At 45.1% G+C, this 15999-nt stretch overlaps 1 protein-coding gene across 2 annotated transcripts in view; it reads left to right on the plus strand.

Annotated features, from left to right (window-relative positions):
* LCP1 (lymphocyte cytosolic protein 1) overlaps positions 1-15999 on the plus strand; it is a 97040-nt gene that overhangs the window by 74347 nt on the left and 6694 nt on the right. For both annotated transcript variants that reach the window (XM_005668417.3, XM_001929138.5), the window contains 5 exons: positions 1864-2059; positions 4844-4922; positions 5484-5598; positions 6511-6644; positions 12752-12875. In XM_005668417.3, coding sequence (XP_005668474.1) covers positions 1864-2059; positions 4844-4922; positions 5484-5598; positions 6511-6644; positions 12752-12875 — 648 coding nt within the window. The remainder of the gene's footprint in view (positions 1-1863; positions 2060-4843; positions 4923-5483; positions 5599-6510; positions 6645-12751; positions 12876-15999) is intronic.

The following is a 15999-nucleotide window of genomic DNA, read 5'->3' on the forward strand; positions in this document are numbered from 1 at the left end:
GGCATAGTGAGGAAGTAGCCAAGGATGGCTCCAGACTCCATGCCCATGCGGCCCTGCCTCGCCTCACCACTGAGGCTGGTGTCTGGTGGGGAGACTCAAAAAAAACAGTGGGCACAGCCTGGGTCTGGTTAAAACTGCAGTCTTGCCAACACTTTAATATCGATCTAGAGAAGTTGCCTTACACATTCTGTGCCGCGTCTCACATCATTAGAATTAAATCCAATGTGTTCATTTTAAAGTTAACTCATTTCTGAATGAGAAGAAAAGCTCACGAAATAGATAATGTATAAATGTATTCTCTAATACAGCATCATATTAAGAAATAATTCCAAGATGCATTAGGAGTTTGGAACTAACATTTACATGCTACAATATATATAAAATAGATAACCCACAAGGACCAACTGTATCGCACAGGGAACTACACTCAATATCTTGTAATAACTTGGAAGAGACTGTATCTCTGAATCACTTTGCTATATACCTGAAACTAATGTGACAGTATATATTTTATAGAAACTATGAAAAAGTAATTAAAACATGTTTTTGAAAAAGAATCTTAAAAAAGAAATAATTATAATTTTAATAAGGTCTATTGTCTGAATTGTGGGTTTCATAGACTTTTCAGAGCGTTAAAGAGCAGTTGACCATATTTCCACAAAACTTTAGTAACCTTGTGGCTCAGCAGGTCACACACCTAGCTAGTATCCATGAGGATGCAGGTTTGATTTCTGGCCTGTATCAGTGGGTTAAGGATCTGGCATTGCTGTGAGCTGTGGTGTAGGTTGCAGAGGCAGCTGGGATCTGGCGTGGCTGTGGCTGTGGTGTAGACCTGCAGCTGCAGCTCCGATTCCACCCCTAGCCTGGGAACCTGCGTATGTCTGCAGGTGTGACCCTGAAAATGAAAAAAGGAAAGCAAAACAAAACAAAACACCACCACCGCCAACAAGAAACTTTAGTCTTCTAATAAGAGTCTGCTTACAAATGGCTAGAAATTCTCCAGAACTGTTTGAATAGACTTCTAGTGTGTTACGTAAGTGATACTCAATCTGACCACATCTCCAAAAGCCAGGTTGATATTATATATTTGTCAGTGACTCTATGTAGCTTAAATTTATTTGGTCTGCATTGTAAGTGCACCAGCTCAGTGTGGGAAAGGCAGCTAAAGTAATCAGTTCTTGTTGGCAGGTGTAAACGCCTTTGATGCACTGAAAACAGGAATATAATTGATTACCTAAATGAACATTGTTTGTGAAATCTCTACAAGAAGATAACATTTAAAAAGGACACTAATGGTTGGAAATAATTAAGATGAACTTAAGTGATAAAACTGTAGAACCTCCTGAGTCTCTTTGAAAACAAGACAACCAGCCATTCATCGGCAATAGTTCTGTGCTGTGCAGAGATGGGCGCGGGGCTCAGTGACTTAACTTTGGAGATTCCTTTTACTTGGGACTTTCTGGTTTGGGTTCAGGCAATTACAAGTATAACTTGCTGTTATTATGCGTCTCTCTCCGAGGTTGAATTCGAACGGTTTCTGTAAGATGCTCGTTTCTTTTCTTTTTTCATCTTTTTGCCTTTTCTTGGGCCGCTTCTGCGGCATATGGAGGTTCCCAGGCTAGGGGTTGAATCGAAGCTGTAGTTACCAGCCTACACCACAGTCACAGCAACGCCGGATCCTTAACCCACTGAGCGAGGCCAGGGATCGAACCCACAACCTCATGGTTCCTGGTCGGCGTCATTAACCACTGCGCCACGACAGGAACTCCATGGATCCCCATTTCTTTTTCACGTTATTCCCGTCCACTTTGTGCTTGAGGAGCCACGGCCCAGCCTTGACATGTTGGTCCTTTTTCCTTGCAGGAGAAGGATGACATCCAGAGGGCAGAGTGCATGCTGCAGCAGGCAGAGAGGCTGGGTTGCCGGCAGTTTGTCACAGCCACCGATGTGGTCCGAGGGAACCCCAAGTTGAACTTGGCTTTTATTGCCAACCTCTTCAACAGATACCCCGCCCTGCACAAACCAGAGAACCAAGACATCGACTGGGGGGCTCTTGAAGGTAACTGGAAACTAGTTGCTTAAATGTTTGGAAAAGCGTGTGCAGGTCTTCGAAGTCACCTCCTAAGCAAATACAAGCCCCTCACATGGAAGATTTGCAAACAGGTCGTCAGTGTGCTGGAACATAATAAAGAGAATTAATAGATTAATCAAGTCAATTACAACCAAGCAGGAATAATCAAATACATTATATCACATCCATTATACATAGGCTTCATCCATTATTAGAATTAAATGTTTTAGGGAAGACAGTGCATTTAATTATCGGATGAAATAAATCCTGAGTTCCAAAAACCTAATTTATGTACTTAATGGACTGAGTGTTAATTCCCAGAGGCAAGAAATTGCAGCCACTCATCATCTAGAAATGATATTTAACTTATGATAAGAAGTGCTTACTGAGGTGTTTGTTTTGTTTCTTTGACTTGGCTAATGGGGGCCACAAAATACTATTTTGAAGCAGATTCCCTGGTAGTTTCATTTGGGGGCTTTATGCCCTAAGGCCAGACAAAAATCACACAGCTTTAGGTCAAATTCTAACAGTAATAGTGCCAGAGATATTCACTTTTCTTTCATCATAAATCAGTCCCAATACTGAGACAGAAAAATCAATACAAAAGTAATAATATATATCACCAATGAAAGGAAATCCACATTTAAAAAATTGGTTGATCTTTTTTTGCACTGCCTTATTCTAGCTGGAAACACAATCTGTGTTTCAGCACGGCTGCATTTGTATCATTTGAAAAATGGCCATCAGGAGTCTGTGCATTTTTTTAAAAATTTTTTTCTTGTCCTTTTTATTTTTTTAGTTTTTTTTAGGGTCACACTTGCAGCATGTGGAAGTTCCCAGGCTAGGGGTCGAATTGGATCTGCAGCTGCCAGCCTATACCACAGCCACAGCAACTTGAGATCCAAGCCATGTGTGCAACCTACACCACAGCTCATGGCAATGCTGGATCCCTAAGCCACTGAGTAGGGCTGGGGATCGAACCCGCTTCCTCATGGATTCTAGTCGGGTTTGTTACTGCTGAGACACACGGGAACTCTGAGTCTGTGTATTCTGGTAACTACTGAATACATGTATCAAGCCTCTAATCACCCCATTCCAGCTGCCTCTAGAATGTCCCCTTTTGGGTCCTTCCCTATCCCTTGAAATTCACTATGTAACAGAAGAGAATCGATCATTTTCCCCTCCGCCATCTCATCTACTCTCCTTTAGAAATTCTCCCTTTCCATTAATCATCCAACATTTTTTTTTCTTCCGTCACCCAAACCCTGGTTTCACTTTGACATCTTCCTCTCCATCACCCCTAAAGCTCTTGAATCAGCAAACACGGATAATTCTTCTTGCAGAATGACTTTTAGATTGTCCTTTTTCCTTGCTGCTCTTCCGGACCCTTATTAAAATATACACCAGCTGTTTCCACAGGTATTGGGGACCTGGTCCTCCATCCATCAAGCCCTTGAATGTGCCCATGTGCCAGTGTCAAACACTGTCTCCTCCGTGTGTTTCATGTAAATGCATATTGGGAGTTCCCATCGTGGCTCAGTGGTTAACGAATCCGACCAGGAACCATGAGGTTGTGGGTTCCATCCCTGGCCTTGCTCAGTGGGTTGGGGATCTGGTGTTGCCGTGAGCTGTGGTGTAGGTTGCAGACACGGCTCAGATCCCGTGTTGCTGTGGCTGTGGTGTAGGCCGGTGGCTACAGCTCTGATTCGACCCCTAGCCTGGGAACCTCCATATGCCCTGGGAGCGGCCCAAGAAATGGCAAAAAAAAAAAAAAAAAAAAAAAAAAAAAAAAAAAAAAAATGCATATTGCCTTTCAGTAATTCTGCACACTGCTGCCAGGCACATCACCGTACTGCTTCCATTATAGCCCTGCCTTGCTCAAGAATTTATTATGGTAATAAAAAAAGAACCCATGATGACTGTCATTGTACAATGGGTCAACTAAAATCTGCTTCCTGGCATCCAAAAATCCCTGACCCTGGTTCCAGCTATGGGACAGTCTTACCTCTCTGGACCATACAACACGGATCCCTAAAAATCAGTTCCTACTGGTTTTAATACAGACCCTGCCTCCTGCTCCTTTCATGTTCATAGTCACACTCTACGTCCTACTCCCACTCCTTGTTTACACCCCCAAATCCTCTCCTCTTTCCTTTTTACTCCCCAGAGTTTACTAGCCCTAGACGGTAAAGCTCAAATTCCGCTCCCTCCAAATTGAGCCCATATAATTCTCTCTGTAAACTCAAATACAATTATAGGGAGTTCCCTGGTGGTCTAGTGGTTAGAACTCAGTGCTTTCACCGCTGTTGCCCGGGTTCAATCCTGGTCTGAGAACTGAGATCCCACATCAAGCCTCTACACACACCATGGCCAAAAAAAATCCCGCAAAACAAAACAAAATCAAATACAAATCTATCTACGTCATATGTTATCCCTCCAGCCTCTGTGATCCCTCTTTGATGCCTAAAAGACTTGTTTTTCCAGAAAGAAGGTAAGCCTTTGAGGGCCAACTCTGAACAGGAACCCCCCCCCGCCGCACGCCACAGAATCTTGCACACTGTTAATAGGTGCTATGGAAATACTTGTTGAATTGAAATGGGCAACAAAATTAACACAGAATAACAACTGCCATCCAAATCCCTTAGGGTTTATTGTTTTCATTCTACTTTTCAGTGTTTTTTTTTTTTTTAATACCTCTTTAGTGAAACTTTGATCATCAAAAAAGGTGTATTTTCTGGATGCCTGAAAGATAACTTGTCTTCATTCATTTAGGTGAGACGAGAGAGGAGCGGACGTTCAGAAACTGGATGAACTCCTTGGGTGTTAACCCTCGAGTCAATCACTTGTACAGGTGAGACTACGGGAGGGGCGGCTCATCCTTAATATGAGGTACCAAGACCTGGAAGGATCCCCAAGACTTCAGATACCACTCGGGTGGGCAGTTCCTTTCACAAAAGGCATCGACCTCTGTGCGCAGGGAAATGCCAATCTGAGCTGCAGATGGTGAGAAACTCAGCTTCCATAGGCACCACCCTTCCCGTGTGTTTAGTCCAAAATCATAACCCAGCCACAAAAGGCCCTGTGGACTCCACGCTGTAAACCCAAGACCCGCTCACAAGGAGGCCAGACAGTCAATGTTAAGTCCATTTAAGCCATTCGTTAGAGCCATATTTATTTTCCTGGAGGCAGCATATGTCTGCTGGAAGGGCCTAGGTGGGGGAGACCTCCAGTAAGTTCCCTCCCTCTCCCTGAGTCAGAATTTCTTCACCTCCAAAGATGGAGTTACTGATACCAGTGTTGCCAGGTTGCTGGGAGTGTTGCTGGGGCTGCTACATGAGAAGTGCCGGGCCCACTGCAGGCCCTTCGTGAACGTTGGGTATCTGAGCCTCGTTTTGTGTGTGTGTTTGTGCAGTGACTTATCAGACGCCCTGGTCATCTTCCAGCTCTATGAAAAGATTAAAGTCCCTGTTGATTGGAACAGAGTAAACAAACCACCATACCCCAAACTGGGGGGCAACATGAAGAAGGTAAACAGTGGCTCCTCTGATGTTCTGGGCGGCGGCTGGATCATCAGCCTGCAAGAGCCCCGGGAATACTTTCTCAGGAGGCCAGACAGGGGGAAGAAATGTTTATTCAGGGATTAAATTATGGTGCAGCCCTCAGGAACCTGAAGGGGTTTATCAACGTGAGCTCGGTATCTCAGTTGATTACTTATTTATAGCTCCATGCTGGCTGTCTTTAAACATTCTGATGTAAAATCCTCATTAAGATAATTAGAGCAAACAGAGCTGCGGGCTGCTTTTCTCCCAGCAAGATCCTCATTCTAATTTTCTAAAGAACTGAAGCCTTGTACCAACAGGTTGGCGTGTTTAAGTAGCTCATCTCCTGACAAGGCGGTGGGGACACATTGTTTTGTCAACACAGCCGTGGGGTTGGCATGAACATTTCCCACCATGCCTTGTCTCTGTGACCCAGTGATCCATGTGTCACAGCCTTGGGAACACCCGTTCCACATGTCAGCCCACTGTGTGCACACAGGATGGAGCATCCAGATTTTTCCATGTCCATCTCTCTGACTATTTGTCATAGTATGACCATCTCAACTATTTCAGGGCTATTATAGACAGGTTCCTGAGTATAGCTCTCTAGTTACACAGTATGATGTAGCCATGAAAGTGGTCATAATAATAAGTTACATTGGTTTTGGCACCATAATTATTATTTTGGTGGGAGTGAGTGGTTCCATTTAAGAAAGATGGAAAATTATCTGACTGATTTAGAATCCTAGAACTGCAGCATTCTAGGCAAGACTTGAGAGATCATTTGATCTGACCTCATTATTGCATTTGGTGTCTTTCTTTGTATTATCTTATTTTCTCTGGTGGTTATCACCATAGAGATGAGGACAGTAGATTGTTTTCCTCCCTGTTTACTAACAGCTTGAGAATTGTAACTACGCAGTGGAACTGGGGAAGAATCAGGCTAAGTTCTCCCTGGTTGGCATTGGTGGACAAGATCTCAACGAAGGAAACCGCACCTTAACACTGGCCTTGGTCTGGCAGCTGATGAGAAGGTAATGCAATGGCATTTTTTGGGGGAATGTACTATTTAATCTAGAAAAATATTGGCAAATTTCAGGAATGTGATTTAATCCCATAAAACTATATCTGAAGCTAAACTTAAAACCAAAGGAATGTTTGGGGGGGTGTTTCCTATATGTGTGTGTGTTTTTTTTTTTCCCCCTTTCAGTTCTATCAGTTTTGTTTCAGGCACCTGGCAACTCTGTTTTTAGGTTCATCAGTGTTTTCGATTGTTATGTCCTCTTAATGAATCACCCTTTCTTGTTATGCCTTGTAATATTCTTTTCTCTGAAACCTATTTTTCCTGATGTTAATAAAGCCACTCCAGCTTATGGGTTAGGTTTAGCATGGCCCAACTTTTTTTCATCCTTTGACTTTTAGCTGGTTTGTGTAAATACAGTCACTTATCTTTTAAAGAGATTTTCAAAATAAGGGGGTAAATACGTTATATTTACCTACGTATTTATCATTTCAGGTGCTTGTTTCCCTGGTGTAGATCCAAATTTCCATCTTATGTCATTTACCGTCTACTTGATATATTTCTAGAAGTGCAGGTCATTGGCGAGGAACTATTGCAGCTTCTGTATGTCTGAGAAAGTATTTCATTTTCATTTTTGAAAGGTGTTGGATCTGAGTATAGAATTCTAGGTTGGTCGTTTTTCCTTTCAGTGTTCTGAAGATAGTGTTCACTGTCTTCCGGCTTGCATTATTTCCAAGGATAAATCTGTTGTCATTCGTATATTTGTTCCTCTGTATTAATATGTCTTTGTCCCTCTGGCTTCTTTTAAGATTTTCTCATGATCATTCATTTTAAGTCATTTGATTACGATGTGCTTTGGTATTTCTTGTGCTTGAGGTTTGTCAAGCCTCTTGAATCTCTGGGTTTATGGTTTTCATCAAATTTGGAAAAAGTTGGGTCTTCATTTTCCCAACTGTGACTTCTGTACCCACCCACGCTAGTTTTAGGGGGACTCTGGGTACACGTATATTTGGTCATTTGAAGTTGTCCTAGAATTCACTGATGCTGTAATCATCCTTTTCCTTTATGTTACTTTTTTTCCTTTCTCTGTTTCGTTTGGGGTAATTTCTGTTGCCATGTCTTAAACTCATGACTCCCTTCTCCTGCAGTGTCTACCATTGATTCCATTTGGTGTGTGTGCATATATGTATATGTATGTGTGTATATACTTGTATATACACTATATATACACATGTGTGTGTGTATGTATATATTTAATCTTAGGTGTTACAGTTTTCATGTACAGAAATTTGATTTGAGTCTTTTTGTCATTTCCCATATCTCTTTCCTTATTAACCTTCTTGAACATATGGAATGTAATTATAATAACTGTTCATTCTGGGTCTGTTTGTATTAACTTATTTTTCTCCTCATTATGGGTCACATTTTCCTGCTTCTTTGTAGGCCTACTAATTTTTCATTGTATGTGAGGCATTGTTCTTTAATAGAGAGCTTTAAGTACCTTTTAGAGCCAAATATAAACTTGATTCATGTGAGAGCTGTGTGTCCATATTTTTAAGCAAAGGTAGAATATAAGATATACAAATAGAAAATAGGGAGTTCCCGTCATGGCGCAGTGGTTAACGAATCTGAGTAGGAACCATGAGGTTGCAGGTTCGGTCCCTGCCCTTGCTCAGTGGGTTAACGATCTGGCGTTGCCGTGAGCTGTGGTGTAGGTTGCAGACGCAGTTCAGATCCCGCGTTGGTGGCTACAGCTCCGATTCAACCCCTAGCCTGGGAACCTCCATATGCCGCGGGAGTGGCCCAAAGAAATAGCAAAAAGACAAAAAATAAATAAATAAATTAAATAAATTGTAAGAAAAAATAAACTTTTTTGGTGCAAAAGCATGAGGCTGGGAAGAATTTTAGATAGCCAATCTGTCAGCATAAAATAGCTTCCTTTTACATGCTCTGCCTTTCCCCCTATACTGATAGCTCTGACCAGGCAGAAGTCTTTCCCGTCCTTAATTAGAACCTATGTTAGGGGGACTTAATTCATTTCTCTACCTGGAAGGAAGCCCCAGACACCATATGTCACATTGCATTGTGTCCAACAAGGTAATGGCAGAGACAAGGTTTGTTGTGTCCCCAAGCACTTCAGCTTTATTCCCAGGCCACTGTCTGCAGCTCTTAATATTTATAATGGTCCTCAGAATCATTATATCATTAGTGTCTCCAGTTGATGGAGGATAATCAGAAGTGATCATATCGACTTGAATAACCGATTTACATTTGCTTTATCAACTGTGGTGCCCCACTGCCCCTCTCTAAAGTGGGATCTCTTTAATGATTGAAGTCAGATGTCATAAGGCTTCTCGGGCTCAGAAAATCCTGGAGCTAAAGAAACTTTAACCTGTTTTACTGCATGTATCTAGAACATCCCCAAAAGTCCCTAAGAGCCACCCTCACCAGTATATTTTCAGAAACAATTTCTGAACTACTTTCTATTTTCTTCCATATATGTGTTTAATTCTTAGCAGACTGGCTTTTGGTACTAATTGCTTTAAAAACCAAAGCAAAGGTCTTTCTGGTTGCAGCAGTTAAATTGACTCATGGGTTTAAAGAGGAGATAATCTTTGATAGTTTCTGTTTTAGTAATTAAAAAACGCAGGCCTTGGAGTTCCTGTCGTGGCACAGCAGAAACAAATCCAACTAGGAACCGTGAGGTTGCAGGTTCGATCCCTGGCCTTGCTCAGTGGGTTAAGGGTCTGGTGTTGCCGTGAGCTGTGGTCTGGGTCTCAGACGTGGCTTGGATCCAGCGTCACTGTGGCTGTGGTGTAGGCCGGCAGCTGTAGCTCCAATTCGATCCCTAGCCTGGGAACCTCCATATGCTGCCAGTGTGGCCCTAAAAAGACAAAACGAAAACAAAAACTCAAACCCAAAACAAAAAAACTCAGGCCTACTTTATTCTATTTTGAATTTTGTAATATCTGAAAGTCATCTCATAATATGATCTTCATTCTGAAAGTTTTATGAAAATATGACCCAACATCATAGTTTAAGACGTATATAATATAAGGTCTAGTATATTATACATAATGTATATATAATAAGGTCTAGTTTGCTGCTGTGTCTCCACTTGGCTAATAAGACTCATATTTTTCATTAGTCTTTACTATACAGGAATTGTGCCTATAAGAAAATGGACAGAAATACATCATTGTTGAAGGTGATGAAATGAGTGATAATTATGTAAATGCCATCAGGAGGGATTTTTTTTTTTCCCCCTCTGTGTGCCAGTTCTAGCTGGAATTTATTTCATTGGATTGCACAGATGTGCTAATTTGGTCATTTATCTGGACAATAAATGGCCTGTCATTTTTCCCCCTAAAAGCAAGTGAAAGCTTAAACCTCCCTTTCCCCTTCAGTAGCCTGGAAGTTGTTCTCAGATTGGAAAGCTGGCAAATTGCATGTGTATAAATTTAGAGACAAAAGCCTGAGGCAGGTAGGCTGCCTGCCACGGACAGCAACAATAGTTAGACCCCTGAAAAGGAACCAAGGGTCTGAGGCAGGCAAAGGAGGGAATTCTCCTGAAATCAAACCTTGGAAGGTGAGCTGGGGAGAGGTCCTTGAAAAACAAAGCACTGAGGTTTGTCCCTCGGGGTCGCAAATAAATAAAACAGGTGTTCAATGGAAGGAAGGGAAGCATGCATTGTAATCACAGCCCCTCCAGCCCCACATCCATCAAGATCCTGTGCCGTCGGATGAGCACTGGCTGAAGCTGGGATTTGTGGGACCGTTGCATTTTGACAAAGGGCTTCTCAGCCCAGCGCAGTATATCAACACCAGAGATATTGGGATCTTGTCTGCAGGGTTTCATTTGACAGTAGCATAGTCCCCCCAAAATACGTTTTGATGATGGGGGGTGATTATCTCACAAGGAAAATCCTCGGAAGACACAAACCACGCTGATTTTTCTTTTTAATTGTGAGTCTTCATTCGGTGCTTCGTGGACTCTCTGCCCTGAGTCTGCAACTTGATTCTAGCTTTTCTTCCCTTTGCTTTTTCCAATGCCACCCACTCCCGGCGCCGCCTGGGCTCCACTTCCAGTAACAGCCCCTGCGGAAGTGCCCAGGACCCTGCAGAAGCCGCCCCCACCACCCTGGTCTCCCCAGCGCCGACCCGGGACACTGGCCGGCTGGCTTCTTTTTTGGGGATGTCCACACTCTCATTCCTGGCCACCGTGCTGGAGTCCCCAAAGCACTGGGAATCTGCCGAGGCCTCCAGTGGCATGATCCCCTGTGACCTGGCTCCAGAAGCCAGGAAGCCGTGCGGAAGCAGCAGCCCGGTGGCCAGCCTGGCCCAACCAACTGCAGGCCACGTCCTGAGTGGCCACCAGCTGCCAGGCTTCCTTCCAAGGTGCTAGGCTTCCCTCTCTAGCTCCCCCCGCCCCCCAACAGGCTGCAGCAGGCGGAAGCAGTTGGGTTCTTTCATGTCAAAACAACATGCCACCAAAAAAAAGGAAGTTGAGAGAAACCTACTCTTTACCATTCAAGCCACGCGAGCGCCTTTCTTTTTTTTTTTTTGTCTTTTCTGGGCCACACCTGCAGCATATGGAGGTTGTTCCCAGGCTAGGACTGGAATCGGATCTGTAGCCACCGGCCTACACCACAGCCACAGCAACACGGGATCCGAGCCACGTCTGCGCTCACTGAGGGACACCGGACCCTTAACCCACAGAGTCAGGCCAGGGCTGGAACTTGCTTCCTCATGGATGCTGGTCAGATTTCGTTTCCGCTGAGCCATGATGGGAACTCCACCAGCGCCTCTCTGACACCCTGTAACCCTGTGCCTTGTGCCGGGTGGAAAATAAACCCCGAGCAGCCGGCAAAGAGAAAAGAAAAGCGAAGTCTCAAGAGCCCTTTCCCCCCATCTCCAGTGACAGGGAAGTGCTTTCACCTGAAGGCTGCAGAAACGACCCTTGAAAACCGTGGGGGAGGTCGTGGGAGAATTGTGTTTTCCACGCAAGCGGTAACTGGAGGATGACACCCGATGGCTTAGGGAAGCGAAACCCCAGGCACCCGAGTGGAGGGTGACCTCGTTTCGGGAGGCCCTCCAGACACGACTCTAGGGCAGGGGACTTAAGTTTCAGTGTAGACAATGCACACGCTGCAACCTCGACGGCTGGTCTCTCATGGGGAGTTTGACCTCCTCTTACAAGACAGAACCGCGGGGCCAGCACATCTGCCCCCTGCTGGGCTCTTGCCGCGGAGTCCTTTTTCTTTTTCTTTTTTGTCTTTTTGCTGTTTCTTGGGCCGCTCCCGCGGCATATGGAGATTCCCAGGCTAGTGGTTGAATCGGAGCCATAGCCACCGGCCTACGCCAGAGCCACAGCAACGCGGGATCCGAGCCACATCTGCAACCTATACCGCAGCTCAGGGCAACGCCAGATCCTTAACCCACTGAGCCAGGCCAGGGATCAAACCCGCAACCTCATGGTTCCTAGTCCGATTCGTTAACCACTGCACCACGACGGGAACTCCCGGAGTCCTTTTTCTGAGGGATTGGTCTGGGGAATGGCCAGTCCTCTCTGCTCCATGGAATTTTCAGAGCTGGAAGCATCTTAACGTTTCCCTCCGCAAAACCTCCTTCCCAGCCCAGGTATGTCTAAGGTAATCCTTACCCTCCAACAAGAGATTAACTAGAGATTAATGTGTATTCCCATTGTTTCCGCTTCTGTGATACCTGGAAGAAACTCTTTCAGTTGTTTTTCATGATGTTGGCTGCTCCGCCTCTTTGATCGTTGACGTGCTCTTGATTTCTGTGGTTCTTTTAAGAACCAGATCAGCGGTTCCAATCCTTTGCTTCCTTTTCGTGTCCCTGCTTCTCTTCTCTTCTGCTCTTCCTTCCTGCAATGGCCGTAGTATTTGCTCTGCGTCTTACGCTTCCCAGCAAGTTGCTTTTCGTTATTCTAAAAGGACCTGTGATTGTGACATCTTTTTTTTTTCTCCCTCACATGTCATGGTTTCAGGCCATCTTCTGCAACAGGAAAAAAAGAACTCTTCCACACCGGTGGCTTTCTGAGATGGTGAACGTTTTTGGCAACGTTTCTGCAGCAAATCATTCTTGATTTTTCTCCAGGTACACGCTGAATATCCTTGAAGAAATCGGAGGAGGGCAGAAGGTCAATGATGACATTATTGTCAACTGGGTGAACGAAACACTGAAGGAAGCGGGGAAAAGTACATCCATCTCCAGTTTCAAGGTGACGCGCGTGCGCTCCTGTGTGTGTCCACCTGGGCTTTACGGTCACCTTCACTGCTTTCACATCTTTTCACAAGTGACCTATGAGGCTCCCCCCTGTGATGTTACGTGAATGACGCACTGTCATTTTGACGGTCATAGGCCATTTCGTGGACCTATTCTTTGTCATTTCCCCCATAATAATTTTTAAAACCCATTTTTTTACACATGATTTTAGTAATAATGTAAAATCTAAGATTTTGAAAATGTGCACAACTCATGGTTCGGATTGTTAACATAATGAGGGTGAAGTGTAAAATGCCAGCAGATCTCCCGGGGGATGTTTTTTTGAGAAGAAGCACTTGTGTACTTGTATCCAAATCCCATTTTTATTAATAACAGCACCGTAGTTTATTACATTTCTTAACTCATGTTTTATACATCTGCTGGATCCTTCCTCCAGGGCCCCGTGCTCTTCATATTATAATGTCTGCGTCGCATCCTAACTGCATTTTTCTGGTTTAAAGGTCAAGATTGGGGAAAGGGACCCGTTTGGAATTATATTAACAAAAGTGGGTGAGGCAGGTCGTCAGCATAGCAAGACCCTGCTTCAAAAGCAAGAAGAAAATGGAAATCTCTCCCCTCCCAGAAAAGGCAGCAGTTCTATCTCTGGGCTGGGCTGTACCAGGAGCGTCCAGTCCCCATGAGCTTAGCACAGAGAAAGGCCAGCCCTGTCTTCCCTCTGCTTCCCATTCGTTCAGAGGGCTGAGCAGAGGTCGAAGCAGAAGCTGGTGATGGATGGACACACGCAAATTCTGCCAGAAGGAGCCTCAGAAAGTGATGGAGAAGGGCGCTCCCAAGAGGCATTGCGCCCTGAGGACCAGGGGCTCCTTTTTTGTGACAGGCTCCTCCCGTCATCTTCGTAGACATTGTGAAGACGGCTTTACCATTGTCCTGATGTTATGTAGTGAGGAAGCTGAAGCTCGTTTCACTCCCGAGGTTACCGCTGGCCAGCGCGGCGTGTGGTCCACGAGGGAGGGACAGCCGCTGTGCCTCTCATGGGTCCCTTGACGGTGGCTGTGAAGTGCCACGTTCCAGAGCCCCGGGCATGCGTCTCTGTGCAAAACTGCTGCTGCTTTACAGTAATGCAGCGCATTTCATTACGCAGCAGCTTCTGGGGTGTGCTCGTTGGGACTCACTCCGAGGGATGTTTGACCATTTTTTTGCTCCTTGTGTTGCTCCGGCCTAATTCTCTCCTGTCTTCTCGCTGAGTCGGTACAGAATCGAGTAGGTAGAAAAGGCCCACAAAAGGAAAATGGCAAATTAGCCCCACACTGCCCGTAAAATGAGTAAAACCCTTAAATAAAATAAAATAAGTAAATAAAATAAGTAAAACCCTTAAAAAATGAGCTTAGGGAGTTCCCATTGTGGTGCAGTGGAAATGAATCAGACCAGTATCCATGAGGATACAGGTTCGATCCCTGGCCTCGCTCAGTGGGTTCGGGGTCCGGTGTTGCTGTGAGCTGTGGTGTAGGTCGAAGACGTGGCTCGGATCCTGCAGCGCTGTGGCTGTGGTGTAGGCCAGCAGCTGTAGCTTCGATTCAACCCCTGGCCTGGGAACTCCCCTGTGCTGCGGGTTCGGCCCTAAAAAAAAATGATCTCAGCCCATTCTTGATTGACTGTTGCACAAACAGTCCTGGCCCGTCCTCGCCTGTGAATACTGCCAGCTGCTGGCCATTTCGCTGCCTGTGAGCCCCCAAGACAGTGGGAAGAAAGTAGGAAAGAAGGTGAACTCACATGTCTCCATTTGCTTCCCTTGTGCTTCTTTATTAGAAGATTCTGTGGAGACAGAAGCTCGTGATGGAAATTAGACTACAAGTATATGTTCTTTTTTTTTTTTTTTTTTTTTTTGCTTTTTTTCTTTTTGTCTTTTTTGGGCTTCACCTGCAGCATATGGAAGTTCCCAGGCTAGGGGTCAAATTGGAGCTGCAGCTGCCGGCTTACACCACAGCCATAGCAACGCGAGATCTGTTGTAGCAACTCATCTGCTATGTACACTGCAGCTCACGGCAACACTGGATCCTTAACCCACTGAGTGGGGCCAGGGATCGAACCCACCTCCTCATGGATACTAGTCGGGTTCTTGACCTGCTGAGCCACAATGGGAACTCCCTTGCTTTTCTTTCTTTCTTTTTTGGCCCTGCTCAGAGCATGCAGAAGTTCCCAGGCCAGGGATCAAACCTGAGCCGCAGCAGTGACCACACCAGATACTTAACTGCTGGGTCACCAGGAACTCCTGATTTTAATTTTCTGGTGGTTCTCGTATTACTCAGAAGTAAATAAAAATGGTCCCATCTTATCTTTTAAAATATTATGCTACCTCTACAGAGGGAGACTGCTGGAGGCCTAGCATCTTGCAGGGTCCTTTGTCTTGTTTCTTGGTTAGAATTGGTTCTGACCTGGACCCTCAAGGCCTGAGGTGTTTGGTTTTGACGCTGCTTGGACAGTGACACATAGTGGCTTCTCCGTGTCTGTACCCACAGGTCCCTGAAAGAGAACAGATGGAGCAGTTTTGTGTGTTCACACCTTAAAAGCATTCACAGCTCTGGGATCTCTGAATCAAATTGTTTACAGATGCCAAAAAAAGAGCCCAGGATTTTAAGTCAGAATACCTGGGTTCCAAGCACAGCCCCCACACTTATCGGCAAGTCACCTTCAGAAACTCCCTTGGCTCGCTGTAAAATAAGATTAGATGCCTGCATCTGAGGCTGGGGCGAACAGTGAGATAACCCACAAAAAGCACTGAGCAAGAGTTCCCATCATGGCACAGCGGAAACGAGTCTGACTAGCATCCATGAGGACCCAGGTTCAATCCCTGGCCTCGCTCAGTGGGATAAGGATTTGGCGTTGCTGCGAGCTGTGGTGTAGGTCACAGACATGGCTTGGATCTGGCGTTGCTGTGGCTGTGGTTTAAGGCCAGCCGCTGCAGCTCCAATTTGATCCCTGGCCTGGGAACCTCCCTATGCCATGGGTGTGTCCCTAAAAAGAGACACACACACACACACAAAGTGCTGAGCAAACTGGGAGAGACCATGAGTATTAGTTACTGCCATTGCATTTGATTGCATAATTGCCAGCACTGTCTC

This window comes from Sus scrofa, chromosome 11 (genome assembly GCF_000003025.6).
Source record: "Sus scrofa isolate TJ Tabasco breed Duroc chromosome 11, Sscrofa11.1, whole genome shotgun sequence".
NCBI lineage: Eukaryota > Metazoa > Chordata > Mammalia > Artiodactyla > Suidae > Sus > Sus scrofa.